Source organism: Entelurus aequoreus, linkage group LG12, assembly GCF_033978785.1.
Source record: "Entelurus aequoreus isolate RoL-2023_Sb linkage group LG12, RoL_Eaeq_v1.1, whole genome shotgun sequence".
NCBI lineage: Eukaryota > Metazoa > Chordata > Actinopteri > Syngnathiformes > Syngnathidae > Entelurus > Entelurus aequoreus.
Window position 1 is genome coordinate 17,850,807 of NC_084742.1, and position 16,768 is coordinate 17,867,574.

Sequence of the window (16,768 nt, forward strand, 5' to 3'; positions counted from 1 at the left end):
ATGGACAATTCAACCCTTAACAAAGCATTGTACTTTCAAGTACAACAATGAGTAGATGAGTGTTGTGTGTGTGTATATGTGTAAATAAATGAACACTAAAATTCAAGTATTTCTTTTATATATATATATATATATATATATATATATATATATATATATATATATATATATATATATATATATATATATATATGAAATACTTGAGTTGGTGAATTCTAGCTGTAAATATACTCTCCTCTTAACCACGCCCCCACCCCCCACATTGGAGGTCTCAAGGTTGGCAAGTATGCCGTTGTGGTAATTTAGGCTTCCTATTGCGCCACACATTTTCAATGGGAGACAGGTCTGGACTACAGGCAGGCCAGTCTAGTACGCACCCTTTTACTAAGAAGCCACGCTGTCGTAACATGTGGCTTGGCATTGTCTTGCTAAAATAAGCAGGGGCGTCCATGATAACGTTGCAGCTCAGTGATTAGATTTGTGGTTAGAGTGTCCGCCCTGAGACTGTAAGGTGGTGAGTTCAAACCCGAGTCATACCAAAGACTTTAAAAAATGCCTCCCTGCTTGGCACTCAGCATCAAGGGTTGAAATTGGGGCTTAAATCACCAAATGATTCCAGAGCGCAGCGCGTGCTGCTGCTCCCCTCACCTCCCAGGGGGTGAACATGGGATGGGTCAAATGCAAAGAACACATTTCACCAGATCTAGTGTGTGTGTGTAACGATCGTTCGGACTTTAACTTTGGATGGCAACATATATTGCTTCAAAACCTGCCTTGGGCACTAATAAACCCTCATACCATCACAGATGCTGGCTTTTGAACTTTGCGCCTATAACAATCCGGATGGTTCTTTTCCTCTTTGGTCCGGAGGACACGACGTCCACAGTTTCCAAAAACAAATTTGAAATGTGGACTCGTTAGACCACAGAACACTTTTCCACTTTGCATCAGTCCATCTTAGCGAAGCCGGCGGCGTATCTGGGTGTTGTTAATAAATGGCTTTCACTTTGCATAGTAGAGTTTTAACTTGCACTTACAGATGTAGTGACAAACTGTAGTTACTGACAGTGGTTTTCTGAAGCGTTCCTGATCCCATGTGGTGATATCCTATACACACTGATGTCACTTCTTCATGCAGTACTGCCTGAGGGATCAAAGGTCCGTAATATCATCGCTTACGTGCAGTGATGTCTCCAGATTCTCTGAACCTTTTGATGAGATTACGGACTGTCGGTGGTGAAATCCCTAAATTCCTTGCAATAGCTTGTTGAGAAATGTTGTTCTTTAACTGTTCGACAATTTGGTCCCGCATTTGTTCACAAAGTGGTGACCGTCGCCTCAGCCTTGTTTGTGAATGACTGAGCATTTCATGGAAGCTTCTTTTATACCCAATCATGGCACCCACCTGTTCCCAATTAGCCTGTTCACCTGTGGGATGTTCCAAATAAGCATTTGATGAGCATTCCTCAACTTTCTCAGTCTTTTATGCCACTTGTGCCAGTTTTTTTGAAACATGTTGCAGGCATCAAATTCCAAATGAGCTAATATTTGCAAAAAAATTAAGTTTTCCAGTTCGAACGTTAAGTATCTTGTCTTTACAGTCTATTCAATTGAATATAGGTTGAAAAGGATTTGCAAATCATTGTATTCTGTTTTTATTAACGATTTACACTGCGTGCCAACTTCACTGGTTTTGTACTTGTGGGTGACTGGAACAAATTAATTGGATTGACATTATCTTTAAGGGAAACATCTTCATCCAATTTTTTGGTAGCATAACTAAAACCGAGGTACCACTGTACATACGAATAAATACATGATACACTTGTTAGTGTGTGGCCACTGGATTGTGTTCTGTCCAGGCCCAGCATGGACGTGAGCATGTCATACAAACAGGAAATTGTTCTTGTGCTCTAACATGGATTCCCGCAGAGAATGACAAGTACTTACATTGTGCGCTGGTATATTGTAACCAAATAATAAGTACAGCATCAAAATGCAAATGGGGAAAAAATAAGAGACACAAAAATGGTGAGTCATCGATATATTCAAAACTGCAATCATTCCAACTAATAACACAGGCTAATCTAAAGTCTAAATCTGTCTTTGGTGTCATTTTGTCAGACATTTATACTGTCATGACCTCATGATGACAAAGGCAAAAAGCTTTTTGTCTTTGAAATCGGCAACACAGTTGAACAAGTCCTCCAACAACACACTAGTGCTGCAGAGGTTGGCCAGGAAGGCAAAACTGCTTTTGTCTTTGTCGTAAAGGGGAACTGCACTTTTTTTTTTTTTTTTTTTTTAGAATTTTGCCTATCATTCACAATACTTACACGTTTTTGTTTTTTCAATGCATTTTAAATAGTAAAATACATGCCTTCAAAAGTCTGCTTACAATATATGCTGTCACTATGATGCCGACTGCTCGGCTGTTCATATATTCCCACTTAGATTTAGAATTACTCTTGATTCTCACGAAGAAAAAAGTGGGGTGGACCCAAGCCCAGATCAAGCATCTTTGTGTTTTTTTAATCTCCATTCTAGGTCTAAATTGGATGCCAAAGTTGACCATTTCGTCAGATTATGTCTTCATCCTTCTACTATCCAGGTGAGAAGCATTATTTATGATCTAAAATAAACTTTCGCAAGCTTTGAGGCGGGAAAGCAGCTCACCAGCCGCTGATGTCATTACAGCAGCACAAGTTATTAGCTTCCTCTGATCACGGCGCCGCTAAAAATAGTTTGTCTGCGTTAGCGCTTATAATAATATCGCTAATATGTGTTTAATATTCAAGTCACGTAATGTGAATTAAGTATTGTTGGCGCTTTTTGGATGTTTCGTTAGATTCATAGGCGGGTAGAGGACCTCCCATTGACTCCATTATAAGCTGACTTTTATTTACAAGTTAAAATGCATAAAAAACATATTGTCTTGTCTTTCGTAATGATTGTGAACAATAAGCAAAATTCCCCCCCAAAAAGTGCAGTTTCCCTTTAATGCTTGCCTGATCCTTCCCCGTCGTAGGGCATTTCAAATTCCAATTAATAGTGTAGCGTCTAAATTTTGCATCGCCTAACCCCTAGGATCTGCTACTAAACATAAAACCTCTGTCGTACTGCATCCTTTCTGGGTAGTAGGGGATAACACGTTCAAAGATAAAAGCCTTTATGCCTTTACCACTCTGAGGTCATGATAGTAATTGTCTGATAGAAAATGACCTGAAGGACAAATTAGGATTTTTTTTTCAGGCAATGGTTTTACAACAGATTGTTTTGAGTTTAATGCAGTTTTGAATAAACATAGTTTTTGTCTCTTGTTCTCATTTCTTATTTTAGTAATTTTATGCTAAGCTTACCATCTGCCTGAGAATGTTCTCATTCATCAGGTCATTGTATTTGCAGGGCATTGAATCACTTAACTGGACTGTTAAGGTTGTTTTAGGAAATTATTTGACTCTAATCCGAGCAGGCTTCATCAGTTCATGGTCAAAGGCTTGATAGGACAACTGTAGTCTGAGGGGAGGATGTGGGATGCAGGTATTATGGCTTGACTCTTTTGGGATGCAAAAAGACAATCTAGTAAAATACAGTGAAGTGAGACTTCTGCCATCAAATGACAGTCATCCCTTCAGACAAGAACTGTCCTATTTAGTCTTTGAGCAGGAAATGATGAAGTCTGCTCAAATGAGAGGCAAAACATTTTCAAAGATAACAAACAGTCTGGTTGCAATTGATTCAATACCCTGAGAATACTTACAATCTGGTTACAATCCATGAGTACAAAACCTGAATACTTGTTATTTCTCCCAGGTTTAAAGATGTTGTAGCCAAAAAAGTATGCATGTGATATACATTTTCCTGATGGTATTACACAAAGTGCCAACAAGGGACCATGTTTTTGTAAAAGCTACTTATTTCTACAATTTGCCATGTTAATGTATTGTCTTTATGCACATTTTTGCCAGCTGTTTTATAAAGTGAAAAGTACACTTGTACAGACATCCATCATACACAATATTCATTAGACATGCTACTCATTCAATTAATACAGCATCAAATGACTGCAAACATTTGTACAATTTTCATGATAAATATATTACACACTATGCAACATGTCTCCCTCCCCTTCAATGTCTCTCTGAGGTTTTTGAAATGTATGGCTGGTTTTGTTTTTGTAATCTGCATTTACGTATAATTTTTCAAGTTAAATGTGTGCTTCATTTACATGACTTAATTATTCCAACTCATTGCCACAATCACAGTCACGTGAATATACCATTACCAAACACAATGGATGTATAAATCAGATGAAAGCCTGACTGATGACACTAATTTCATATATATTCCTCTAAAATATGCGTTTATGCCTAGAAGTAACAAATACACAGAAACCTGTCACATTTATAAGACTTTCAAACAAACAGGCCCATGTGATTTGTACCTAACTGAACTATGTAAATCTTACAAGTGCAACTGCTCGGTAGCTAGTTATATACACGTAGGTTAATGATAGTAGCACAGCAAACAAATTCAAATCGGACCAACGTCAAAGCACCCAATGATGATGACACTAACCAGTCCCTCCAGGATTTCGCAGAATTGTTTTGTGATTGTTGTGGCTTAAAATGTCTGATTTCATGGCAACATTTTTAAAAAGTTGCAGCAAAAGTTGCAGTGTTTGTAAGGCGTATTTCTTTTAATGACATTACCTCCGCTTGTGATTTTATTAATTTGTAGTAAGTGTATTAAGTGCTTTTTGTAACTCTAACCCCAAAAACCACAGCATTTCAACAAATAACAAAAGATCCCTTAGTTGCATTTAAAATAAAAATGTTTGTACATTGACAGACATTACTACCGTACATAATTTGTACACCGACTACTATGAGTATATCCAATCTTCATTTCTAGTATCCCCCTTACACGACAGACTTTTGTAAAAATGGATGAAGAGAGTGTGCTCACTTTTAAGTTACTTAAATGTACATAGGCCTATTAGTTATTTTCAATATTATCGTTACTAATTAAGTGTACATTCGCGCTTAGCATATATACCTACATATCTTAACCAACAGTGTTTTTCATCTGCTAATATGTTTGTTTACACATGTGACCAATTCAGACTTATGCATGCATAGTTTTTAAAACCAAAAATATTATATTGTCTCGTTATTATCATGATGTTTGCTCGGTCGTCCACAAGCTGCAGACATTCTCGTGCGCATTTGTGCACGTCTTACGGTTGAAAGTCGATCGTAAACTTTCGTTTGTGTTCCAACACGTTTATCCGCATTTTCTGTGACAACATTGAGTAACCGCTGAGAAAGACCTATAGCTGTGATTTTTGTTGGTAAATGAGTAATAAATTAGTGAATGAATGGATCTCTGTCAAAGTAAACAAGTAAGTGATTGGTTGGTAAAAATGTTGATCATTAGCCAATGTACAGGGAAATTGTGGACATTTGAAAAAATGACAAGGCAACGCGTAATTTGCGTTAATTGATGTGATCGCAACATCGTGAAATCCTGGGGGGTCAAAACTGGTCTGTTGACCTTACAGTTCTTGTAATGCCTGTGAGGCAACAGCATCCTCAAACTTACAATGATTTCGCTATGTGAGAGCAATACAACAATTATTGATCTTTGAAAGCTATCCTGTGTCAACACTCATAAGGGTCACATTTATTTAGCAGATACAGTGGTACCCTGCGTTTTCGTACACCCCACTTTTTGTAGCATTTCAAGAAAATTTAGTATAGCGTTCTGGTTATCGTACGGTTTAACACTGCCCTTAACTAGTTCATCTCTGCCGGTGTATCATTCCGCAGAATTGAGTACATTAAAGAATCCCATGTCTTTGGTAATTGTGAAACACACTTGCTGAAGAAAATGCCTCCCGACGTCTTCCCCAACAAGAGTCTTCAATAAAGATAAGTGTTCCTAAATGTTTCCTTTATTAATTTTATATTTTGTTGGGTGGCTAGAACGGGCTTACTGGATTTACATTATTTTTTATGGAAAAAAGTGCTTCGGTTTTCATTTGCCCTTTTGGAATTAATAACTAACGAAAACTAGGGTACCACTGTACTAAGTGGTTGCCTCACAGGGACTACACAGCATGACAGAATCACTGCAAACATGAGAATCAATTGCAACCTTAAAACAAAGACAGTACCAAATAAGGTAATCAACACAGAAATGTTTTGGTCATGTACACGCTCTGACACCACACACATAGAAAGTTGACATATTTGGCCTTTAGTACATTAACATTTTTGCCCATTTCCTTTTTTCAATTGGAATGCACTATAGAAAATGAAAATAAATGACCATGTGTCCACTGAGGATCTTTGTTCTTAACAGAATGTTTTGGAGGGGAAAAAAGATCCTATTTCTAACTAAAGATGAGAATGAAAGGATCCCAAACAAAAAAGACTGAGCTACTTAATGGGGAGTCCAAATAGATCATATTTATATAAGAGGTTCTCACTGGACACAGTGTCATACGTTTTAAATTATAGTATTATTATCCAAAAATGTCATATGATTGTAAATTGTAAATCACCGACAGCTACCTTTTGAAATAACCATAGTTGTTAAGTACTTTACATTTATTTGACATTTAATCAGCTTCATTTAGAATAAATTGATAACAAAACATGCATCAGGAATATACAGATGATTATCTACACGTGAAGAGAGGCGTCTTTAGAACAACTTTGTGCTTTCGGAGTAAACACCAAAATACGTTCCAAAACAACATCAAAAGTGATGCAACGTAAGAACCCGATTGATCAACGAGTCCTAACCAATGCAATTGATTACAAAACATCACTAAATCTTGGAAACGTTGCCTTTATAATAACTGGTAGGTATACTGCCAGGTAAGTTTATACAGCAAATGAAGAAATCCCCACACTTTTTGCAACCTACAGTCAATATAGATTGGTACAATGATCCAAAAATATCAATACAGAAAATCACATTTGAACTAGACAACTGCATAATTATTTGGAGAATTCAGTTATTTTGAAAAAAGGTTTACAGATTTAACTGAGAATGGCCAAAAATACAAATAAAAACACTGATATGTTTTTGGTGCAGCGATTGCAACATTTATAAGATGCATAAAATCACATTACCAAAATACAAATTAGGCAAAATCAAAAGAACATTTTGAGTAGGAGTACATTTTAGTAATATATAAAGCACTTTTTGAAGGCCCCATGTGTGTCATGTTTAAATGCAGCATTATTACCTCAATACATGACTTTTCTGGTCAACTGGCATTCCCTGCTGCTAAAATTAAACATGAAACTATTTTTACACATCAATTAGAAACGTGGACTAATGGAAATTAAGGCTCAATTCGAATACCCTTCCTACGCCCTTGTTTTTGCACATTCACGTCAATCAAGAGGTGTTCAAATTATCCACCAGGTAGGGGGGGAGGGCAAAATACCTCCCTCGAAGCAAAGTGATCTCGCAGACCTTACACTATCGAGTGCAAGGAGGAAGATGACAGACCAAAAACCCAGAGAAGCGTACAAATGTAAGTAATAAGCGTAACTAATGGTATTCTTAATAATGAAACTGGTGGTTTAGTCAGACTTCAAACCTTTGCTACTGCACGTAAGTATTGGCTTCAAACACAAATACACAATGAAACACATTTTACATACCGCGAGCTAATGCGCCAGCACTTGCAGATTTCGCCAAAAACATTGTCTTCTAAGCAGCGTTGCGAAGTGGGTAGAGTGGCTGTGCCAGCAATCGGACGGTTGCTGGTTACTGGGGTTCAATCCCCACCTTCTACCATCCTAGTCACGTCCGTTGTGTCCTTGGGCAAGACACTTCACCCTTGCTCCTGATGGCTGCTGGTTAGCGCCTTGCATGGCAGCTCCCGCCATCAGTGTGTGAATGTGTGTGTGAATGGGTGAATGTGGAAATACTGTCAAAGCGCTTTGAGTACCTTGAAGGTAGAAAAGCGCTATACAAGTATAACCCATTTATTATTTATTTATTATTCTTCTTAATAAATACAGGCGAAAAAAAACAAAAAGAGCACAAGCAAAGCTGAACATCGCCGCGACTGCATTTTGAAAGAAAACAAACATTTGCTGTATCCGATTTACGTCATGGCTGGCAAACAGCGAGGGTTGATGACGTAGCGAGACTCGATCAACGTCCATATGCATAGGGGCTTATTTGCAATACTTTGCAATGGCAGTAGATGCTAGAGCCAAGTGGAAGGGTGAAGTAGGGAGAATTCGAATTGAGCCTAATACGCTATCTTGATGTATACAACCCCTTAATTGTGATTATTTGTAATAGGAGCAGCTTGAAATGCTTGTAGACCAAAAACAATTACCAGGAAATATTTTGTTTTCGTACATGGACAACACAGTTAAAACTCTGACAAACTTTACAGAATTTGCATGGTAAATATTATGACAAATTTTCCTGTGGGACAATTTCACACAACAAAAAAGTTGCTCATGGTTAACAGTACGCTTACCTTGAACTTACCCAACGTCAAAACGTATTTCTTCGTCATTCCTTTGGATTTAAAGGCTCTATTGATTAACATGGTTTGCATAGACTGTATTACTGTGTGTAGACATTTTATTATAGCAAGACATAGACCCACCTCACTCCTCCATTAGCGGTGTCGATACTCTCGTTCTCTCTCTCTTTCACGGTCTCGGTCACGGTCCCTCTCACGATGGCGGTCGCGCTCACGGCTACGTTCTCGGTAGTAGTCCTCATGCCGATCGCGACTGCGCGACTTGTGGCGCCTGCTCTTTTCTCTGGAGCGGCTGTGATCGCGTTCCCTGGAGCGCTCTCGCCTTTTGGGCATAGTGTTTACATGATCACTTCTTAAAGATAAACATCAAGACTCAAAATGGAAGAAGAGAAGCTGTCAGGAGTTTGTGATGAAATGTTAATCTTTACCTGGCGGCAGAGCCGTAGCTTTTGGACTCGATGCCGTGGAGACAGTCTTGAAGAGAACTTATCAGGACCTTGCAGCGGTCATCAGCGGATACTTTGGACTGCTTAATCAAACTGATGGCTGTCACCAACGTCTCTATGGCGCTGCCATAGTCAGCTATTTAGAAAAAGAGGGTGGCATAAGGTTTGCTTTTAAAGGGAGTGTAGAGGGTCTGGTTCTATGTGGAATGTGTGTTACCTGCACTGGCATCAGACACAGCTCTGGATATAGCACTCGAGGAGATGGCTCTGTTCCTGTTCATGATCTCCTCAAACTCGGCTTCACTTAGAGGGTTCCGTGATGAATCCATGTCCCTGGGAATACACACAAACACCAACACAAATACCTCACAACATAACAAAACTAATTGAACTATGATATTACTTTTCAATCACTTCACTCACCTGCCTCCAGGACCGTAGTCTCCTCTCTCATAAGGTGGTGGGCGTCCGTGTCCGTATGGGTCATTTGGTCCTGGGGGCCCCCTGTCGTTGAGGGGCATGTTGTTGCTACCGGGTGGGGGGAAGAAAGCAGGATTGACATGGGGGGCTGGTGGCGGCCCACCAGGAGGAGGACCTCCCATGTGAGGAGGTGGAGCCAAACCCAAACCCAAACCCAAAGGTGGCCCAATTGGACCCATGGGACGTGGAGGGAAGGGTCTTGGCGGCGGCGGACCTTGCTGGGGCGGTGGCGGTCCAGGTGGTAGACCGAAGCCTGGAGGTGGGGGGCCTGGAGGCAGGGGTCCTAAGGGTGGCTGGCCAAACTGGCCTGGGAAGAGAACAGGGGGAGGTGGCCTCTCACCACGATTTGGTGGAACAAGGGGGAGGAGGAGGCCCTGGCCAGGTGGTGGTCCTGGAGGGCCAGGAGGACCAGGAGGGGGGCGTGGAGGTCCCTGCATACCACCTAAAAGAAAACAATACAGGACACAAACAAAAGACAACATTTAAGGACAAGCTCATGCAAGTCTGACAAATACAGCCTCTCTTGAGGAAAGTATGTCTACTGATTAAAATAACAAAATGTTAAAATACAGCACATTGGTACAATTATTATAATATTAAGCTTTTGAGCTGATTGGAAAAAAGATACAATGACAGAGAGATGAAAAGAGAGCCACTCACACAGGAGAAATTCTTAATGCCACAAATGAAAGCCAAAATATTTCTATCAAATCAAATCAGAGCAAACTCCTTCACATATTTACTCTTGCATTAAGTACTAGATGCAAACTGTACTTGCTAGAGATAGTGTTTATGGCTCATTGACAGGAGCCAAATGTTAAGGTGCCGTTCAAAAGACTAGCTCGTTCCTATATTTATTTATATTTTTAAGTAACTTGTTTTCATCTCAATCACTCATGGTGGTCATAATATAAAAGTTTGGTCAATAAATCAAAATGTATACATTAGACCAGGGGTCGGCAACCTTTACCACTCAAAGAGCCATTTTGGCAAGTTTCACAAATTAAAGAAAGTAATGGGAGCCACAAAAAAATTTCTAAAATTTAAAATGAAAAACACCGCATACAAAGCTTAAATGCTTTGTGCTATGTTAACCAGGGGTCTCCGACACACGCACCAGCACACACTTTAATGTGGAAATTTGATGTTATATTTGCCAACCCTCTCATTTATCCCGGGAGACTCCCGAATATCAGAGCGTGATGACACTGCAATTGGTACCCTCTGCGGTCTGCCCTAACAGTGTACCTGCTCGACCACATGTAGAATGCAGCTTCAGTTTCCTCACGTAATTGACAGCAAGGCTACTACCTCAGCAGCCACACATCTTACACTGACGGTACCAATACCCAGAATCCCATGCAGCCCTAACTCTTCCGCTCAACCAACGCACGGAAGGGGGGGGGGGGGTTGATGTGTGGGGGGATTTGGTGGTAGCGGGGGTGTATAATGTAGACCGGAAGAGTTAGGGCTGCATGGGATTCTGGGTAATGGTTGTGTTGTGTTTATGTTGTGTTACGGTGGGATGTTCTCCAGAAATGTATTTTTCATTCTTTTTTGGTGTGGGTTCACAGTGTGGCGCATATTTGTAACGTAACAATGTTAAAGTTGTTTGATATGGCTACCGTCAGTGTAAGCTGTGTGGCTGATGAGTAAGTATGCTTTGCTGTCCCCTGTGTGTGCAAGGAATAACAACATGAGGCTGGACTGGCACGCTATATGTAAATGCTATAGAGGACAATTACTGCATTGCAATTAGGGCATGCCCTTTATTTAGTAATTAGAGTGTAAATAGGATTATTTTTTCCCTGGGAGTAATCTATGAGAGACACTGAGATCCATAAGTCTCCTGGGAAAATCGGGGGGGTCGGCATGTATGTAGCTGAGCCGCATCAGAGTGGTCAAGGAGCCGCATGCGGCTCCGGAGCCGCGGGTTGCCGACCCCTGCATTAGACCAATATAAACACTGTAGGAGAGAAATATTTTGGAATATTCATATATATTTGCTGTGATGAGGTGCCGACTTGTCCAGGGTGTACCCCGCCTACCGCCCGAATGCAGCTGAGATAGGCTCCAGCGACCCCAAAAGGGACAAGCGGTAGAAAATGGGTGAATGGATGGATATATATTTGTCTTCGGTTTTAATTGCAAACATTCCACAAGATGGTGCCATTTCCCCATTCTTTGACAGTGACGTCACTACGTACTGTACATACCTTGCATGTTAAGGCCCAGCATTTTGCATGGAAGTGCATCCAAATTACATTTCTTTTGACTTTTGTTAATATTGTGTTATTTTCCAGTTGCTAATACATCTCTCTTTCTAATTACTAATACATCGGATAAAAGGATGTAGGTTAAAGGCCTACTGAAATGAATTTTTTTTATTTAAACGGGGATAGCAGATCTATTCTATGTGTCATACTTGATCATTTCGCGATATTGCCATATTTTTGCTGAAAGGATTTAGTATAGAACAACGACGATAAAGATTGCAACTTTTGGTATCTGATAAAAAAAAGGCTTGCACCTACCGGAAGTAGCGTGACGTAGTCAGTTGAACATATACGCAAAGTTCCCTATTGTTTACAATGATGGCCGCATGAAGTGAGAGAGATTCGGACCGAGAAAGCGACAATTTCCCCATTAATTTGAGCGAGGATGAAAGATTTGTGGATGAGTAAAGTGCAAGTGAAGGACTAGTGGGGAGTTGAAGCTATTCAGATAGGGAAGATGCTGTGAGAGCCGGGGGTGACCTGATATTCAGCTGGGAATGACTACAACAGTAAATAAACACAAGACATATATATACTCTATTAGCCACAACACAACCAGGCTTATATTTAATATGCCACAAATTAATCCTGCATAAAAACACCTGCGTGTTTGTTATGCTAGCTCCTAGCTCCTCTGCTAGCTCCTAGCTCCATAGAACACGCCAATACAATTCAAACACCTGATCAACACACACAATCACTCAGCCCAAAAGACCGTTTACCTAACCCAAGGTTCATAAAGCTTATATATTTTTAAAAAGTTACGTACGTGACGCGCACATACGGTCAAGTTATCGAATGTTTAGCAGCCAAGGCTGCATACTCACGGTACCTGATATTCAGCTGGGAATGACTACAACAGTAAATAAACACAAGACATATATATACTCTATTAGCCACAACACAACCAGGCTTATATTTAATATGCCACAAATTAATCCTGCATAATAACACCTGCGTGTTTGTTATGCTAGCTCCTAGCTCCTCTGCTAGCTCCTAGCTCCATAGAACACGCCAATACAATTCAAACACCCGATCAACACACACAATCACTCAGCCCAAAAGACCGTTCACCTAACCCAAGGTTCATAAAGCTTATATATTTTTAAAAAGTTACGTACGTGACGCGCACTTACGGTACGGTACGTGTTATGCTAGCTCCTAGCTCCTCTGCTAGCTCCTAGCTCCATAGAACACGCCAATACAATTCAAACACATGATCAACACACACAATCACTCAGCCCAAAAGACCGTTCACCTAACCCAAGGTTCATAAAGCTTATATATTTTTAAAAAGTTACGTACATACGCAAAAAAAAGCCAAAGCTGCATACTCACAGTAGCACGTCTGCGTCTTTGTCATCCAAATCAAAGTAATCCTGGTAAGAGTCTGTGTTGTCCCAGTTCTCTACAGGCGTCTGTGTATCCAAATCAAAAGTCCTCCTGGTTAGAGTCTCTGTTATCCGAGTTCTTCCATCTTGACTGCATCTTTCGGGAATGTAAACAAAGAAGCGCCGGCTGTGTACTGTTGTGGCTGACTACGTTCGAAAAATACGTCCATTTCGCACCGACAACTTTCTTCTTTGCTTGCTTGGCTTCCTTCTCCATAATGCAATGAACATGATTGAAACAGATTCACGAACACAGATGTCCAGAATACTGTGGAATTATGAAATGAAAACAGAGCTTTTTCATATCGGCTTCAATGTGGAAGGCATACCCGTGTTCGTCGGGCTACGTCACGCGCATACGTCATCCTCAGAGGCGTTTCGAACCGGAAGTTTAGCGGCAAATTTAAAATGTCACTTTATAAGTTAACCCGGCCGTATTGGCATGTGTTATAATGTTAAGATTTCATCATTGATATATAAACTATCAGACTGCGTGGTCGGTAGTAGTGGGTTTCAGTAGGCCTTTAAGGTGCCTATTAAACTCCTCCCCTAAGTTAACTGCCTAAGTGAGCGCGTGCGCTTGATAACCTTAACATAAATAGAGCCTTCTGAGACGACTTTTAACTCGGTGATGTCAATACTCCAATAAATAAAGCCAATAAAACTGATTTGGATTGGAGAGGGCAGCGTGGGAAATTTGCATACAGAACAGCTCTCAAACGAAGTAATTACAACGGCGAATCGACTCTCATCGTTCATTTGAAAGAGCCGCTTAAAAGACTTAACTCGTTCGCAAATGTCACATCTCTAGTACTTGCACTTCTACAGTAATAGAATTCAAATACAGGTCAGTCGAATCAAAATCAAAGTGTTTCACCTCTGTCACGCCAGTTTCCGGGATTGAAATTCATATCCAGGTGGCCATCTTGGTGCCTAATCAGATCAGGTCTCATCCTTTCCCCTGAGGAAAGAGAAGGCAAATTAAACAACTTTTTATTTGTCGCCAACAAGCTGATAACGTTTTGTCCAGCAATGCCAGACCACTATGAGACAGAAGAGATGTGAAAAAGACAAATCTAAAATTTTGTAATAAAAAAAGGAATTACAAGTGAAAGTGTCCTTGTGCTGCAACATTCTATCACTGCAAATTGCAGTAAAGTATGGTTTCTTTAAGTGCAAAATAATAGAAGAATATCTTACATATTTACTAAGAGTCTTATTATGTCTGCAGTTAGAACATTCTATCACTGCAAATTGCAGTATAGTATGGTTTCTTTAAGTGCAAAATAATAGAAGAATATCTTACATATTTACTAAGAGTCTTATTATGTCTGCAGTTAGACAGGAACTAACGCACAGCAATTTTATTTTGAAAGCTGGAAGTGCGCGCTTGTTTTTTCTGGCGTACTTGGTGGTTAAGTGTGCAGGGAGATTTGTAAACTAAAGTACTTCGTCTCTTGAGTTACAGCTGCCTTCCTTTTTTCATAATGGGTTTACATCACATTAGAGGTGATATTATAAAACTCTCAGTTACAAATACGATCAATAAAAATATACCTGTTTCATTTAGACGTTTATGTTGCATGATCATACTGTGGTGTGCTTCACTGTGAGCACAGTTTGAAGCTTCATGCTGGCAAGAGCAGCATTAAATCTTTGTCAACAAAAGTTTAGATGACCTCCATTATCTATTACTTTGTGTTGCAACTTGCCTGTGCATGAAAATGTGCTATATAAACAAAGTTGATTGATTGTTTATCTTCCTGGTTACCTGGTAAGTCTCGTTGTGTTTGTTTTGCACCGAACGGCTAGTGATTGGACACTAACATTGGCAAAGTGGGACACTGCTGTCACACACAAAAGACTACCTGGGGGCATGAGGGATATTGCAGCGCTATTCATATGACTGATGGATGGGCACAATTTGTTTGCTAATCGTGATTGAGCTATTTTAAATGGCTAAAACTCGCCACATTTTAGATGTGTTTTATTTGCACTTTTTACAAACCAGGGAAGTGTGGTGGTGGTCCTCCGGGGCCAACAGAACCCTGAAAACGGTCTCCTCCAGGACCAGGTTGTCCAGGGAACCTGCTTCTACCTCGACTGCCCATTGGAAAACCACTACGGCCAATGCCTGGGGGACCAGCTTTACCTTCGCCTGACATCTGGCCTGAGTGGTTACCTTTAAGGAGAAAACACACAACCCCATTTTCAAATATAACTGCAAGATAATGTGAGTTCGCTGGTTGTGCACTATTTACTTTTGCGTGACTGCATCTCAAACTGGCTGAGAGACTGTTTGTTGCACGGCGTGACAATAGGATTCTGACCGTGGAGCTCCCTCTTGGACAAAAGGTCCATCAGTTTCCTGGATGATCCATCTGAGCCCACACACACCAGAGCAAAGCTGGTGGACAAAGAGAGGACATGCATCACAAGTCATCACATACAGAAAAAAGTCAACTACTACCACCAAATACGTACCCTTTTGACTGGCCATTGGCTCTATTTTCAAAGAACTTTATCTCCAACACGTCTGTGATGCCTACTGACCGTATTGCTTCTGTTAAGTCCTCATCAGTTGTCCACTGTAAGAGAAGACATAACAGTCAAATATTAACAAATATAACAATAAAACAATTTCAAGATAGCTCTGGCCTCTTTTTAACTTACCCATGTGAGGTTCCCGATGTAAAGGGCGATCCTCTTTCCCGAGTAGGTGTACACCACATTGGGCGGCGCATTCTTGCCTCCATCTCCTCCGCCTTGCGACGGCAAAGAGTCCAAATAGTCGCGGTCCTCCGGCGCATCACCATTGTTGACTGACGGAGATATTACATCATCATACAGGTCTATCTGATCATGAACGGGGTAATCGGCTTCCTGAAAAACACAATGAAGTAGGAGTGTGACAATATATACAACTATCTTAGCATTTAATAATACGATCATCGATATCCCTCACCCACCCACTATTAACTGTTGTAATTTACACTTTGGTAAGTTGTAAATGAATAAAGACAAGGAGAGCTGCATCAGCCCTCTTAAATCCCACACTTAGGGCTGCACAATTAATACAATTTTAATCGCGATCACAATTTGGCCGCTACGATTCAATGAGGGTGATCGTCGGCGATATTAACATTTAAAAAGCAGGCTCCGCTGCATATCAATTAAAGCACTTTTACAACCAGCAGTCAGCCAACCACCAAGGGGCAACCGAAAGACAATGGATTTATGTGAGAGCCAGTAAGAGTGAGTGAGAGGATGGCTGGTCGCCTGTAGTTCCTGAAAATATTTGGAAAAATAAATACATTATTACATTGGTGCCCTTCTCTCCCATAGAGTGCGCTACATTTTAATGCGGGAACACACCCGCACGCCTCATCGTTCTCTAGGCATCCTTTCGCTCGTTCCCGCAAACCCGGAAATGTTCCTGCAAACCCGGAAATGTTCCTGCACGTATAAACAAACAAACGCCACAAAAAGTTGCACGGCAAAGCTGCGCATTGCACATTGAAATAAATTATTGAGTTGCGGCGACAGGTTCAGCATTAAAAACATTTCCCTTCTTTTCTCAACCGTCATTGTTTGCCGGTGACGTGAAGCTAATAATACAAACAGAGTTATGGTTGCTCCCAGAGC

The 16,768-nt window shown here is 40.5% G+C and overlaps 1 protein-coding gene across 3 annotated transcripts in view; it reads right to left on the bottom strand.

Annotated features, from left to right (window-relative positions):
- The window catches only part of cpsf6 (cleavage and polyadenylation specific factor 6), a 42,473-nt gene that overhangs the window by 5,986 nt on the left and 19,719 nt on the right, over positions 1-16,768 (bottom strand). The window contains exons 2-10 of one of the 3 annotated variants that reach the window (XM_062064921.1): positions 15,797-16,006; positions 15,608-15,711; positions 15,385-15,530; positions 15,132-15,305; positions 14,001-14,084; positions 9,400-9,898; positions 9,194-9,309; positions 8,959-9,112; positions 8,654-8,882 (exon numbers count right to left, since the gene is read on the bottom strand). In XM_062064921.1, coding sequence (XP_061920905.1) covers positions 8,666-8,882; positions 8,959-9,112; positions 9,194-9,309; positions 9,400-9,898; positions 14,001-14,084; positions 15,132-15,305; positions 15,385-15,530; positions 15,608-15,711; positions 15,797-16,006 — 1,704 coding nt within the window. In that variant the 3' untranslated portion in view covers positions 8,654-8,665. The remainder of the gene's footprint in view (positions 1-8,653; positions 8,883-8,958; positions 9,113-9,193; positions 9,310-9,399; positions 9,899-14,000; positions 14,085-15,131; positions 15,306-15,384; positions 15,531-15,607; positions 15,712-15,796; positions 16,007-16,768) is intronic. The other 2 variants (XM_062064923.1, XM_062064922.1) reach the window with 2 other exon arrangements.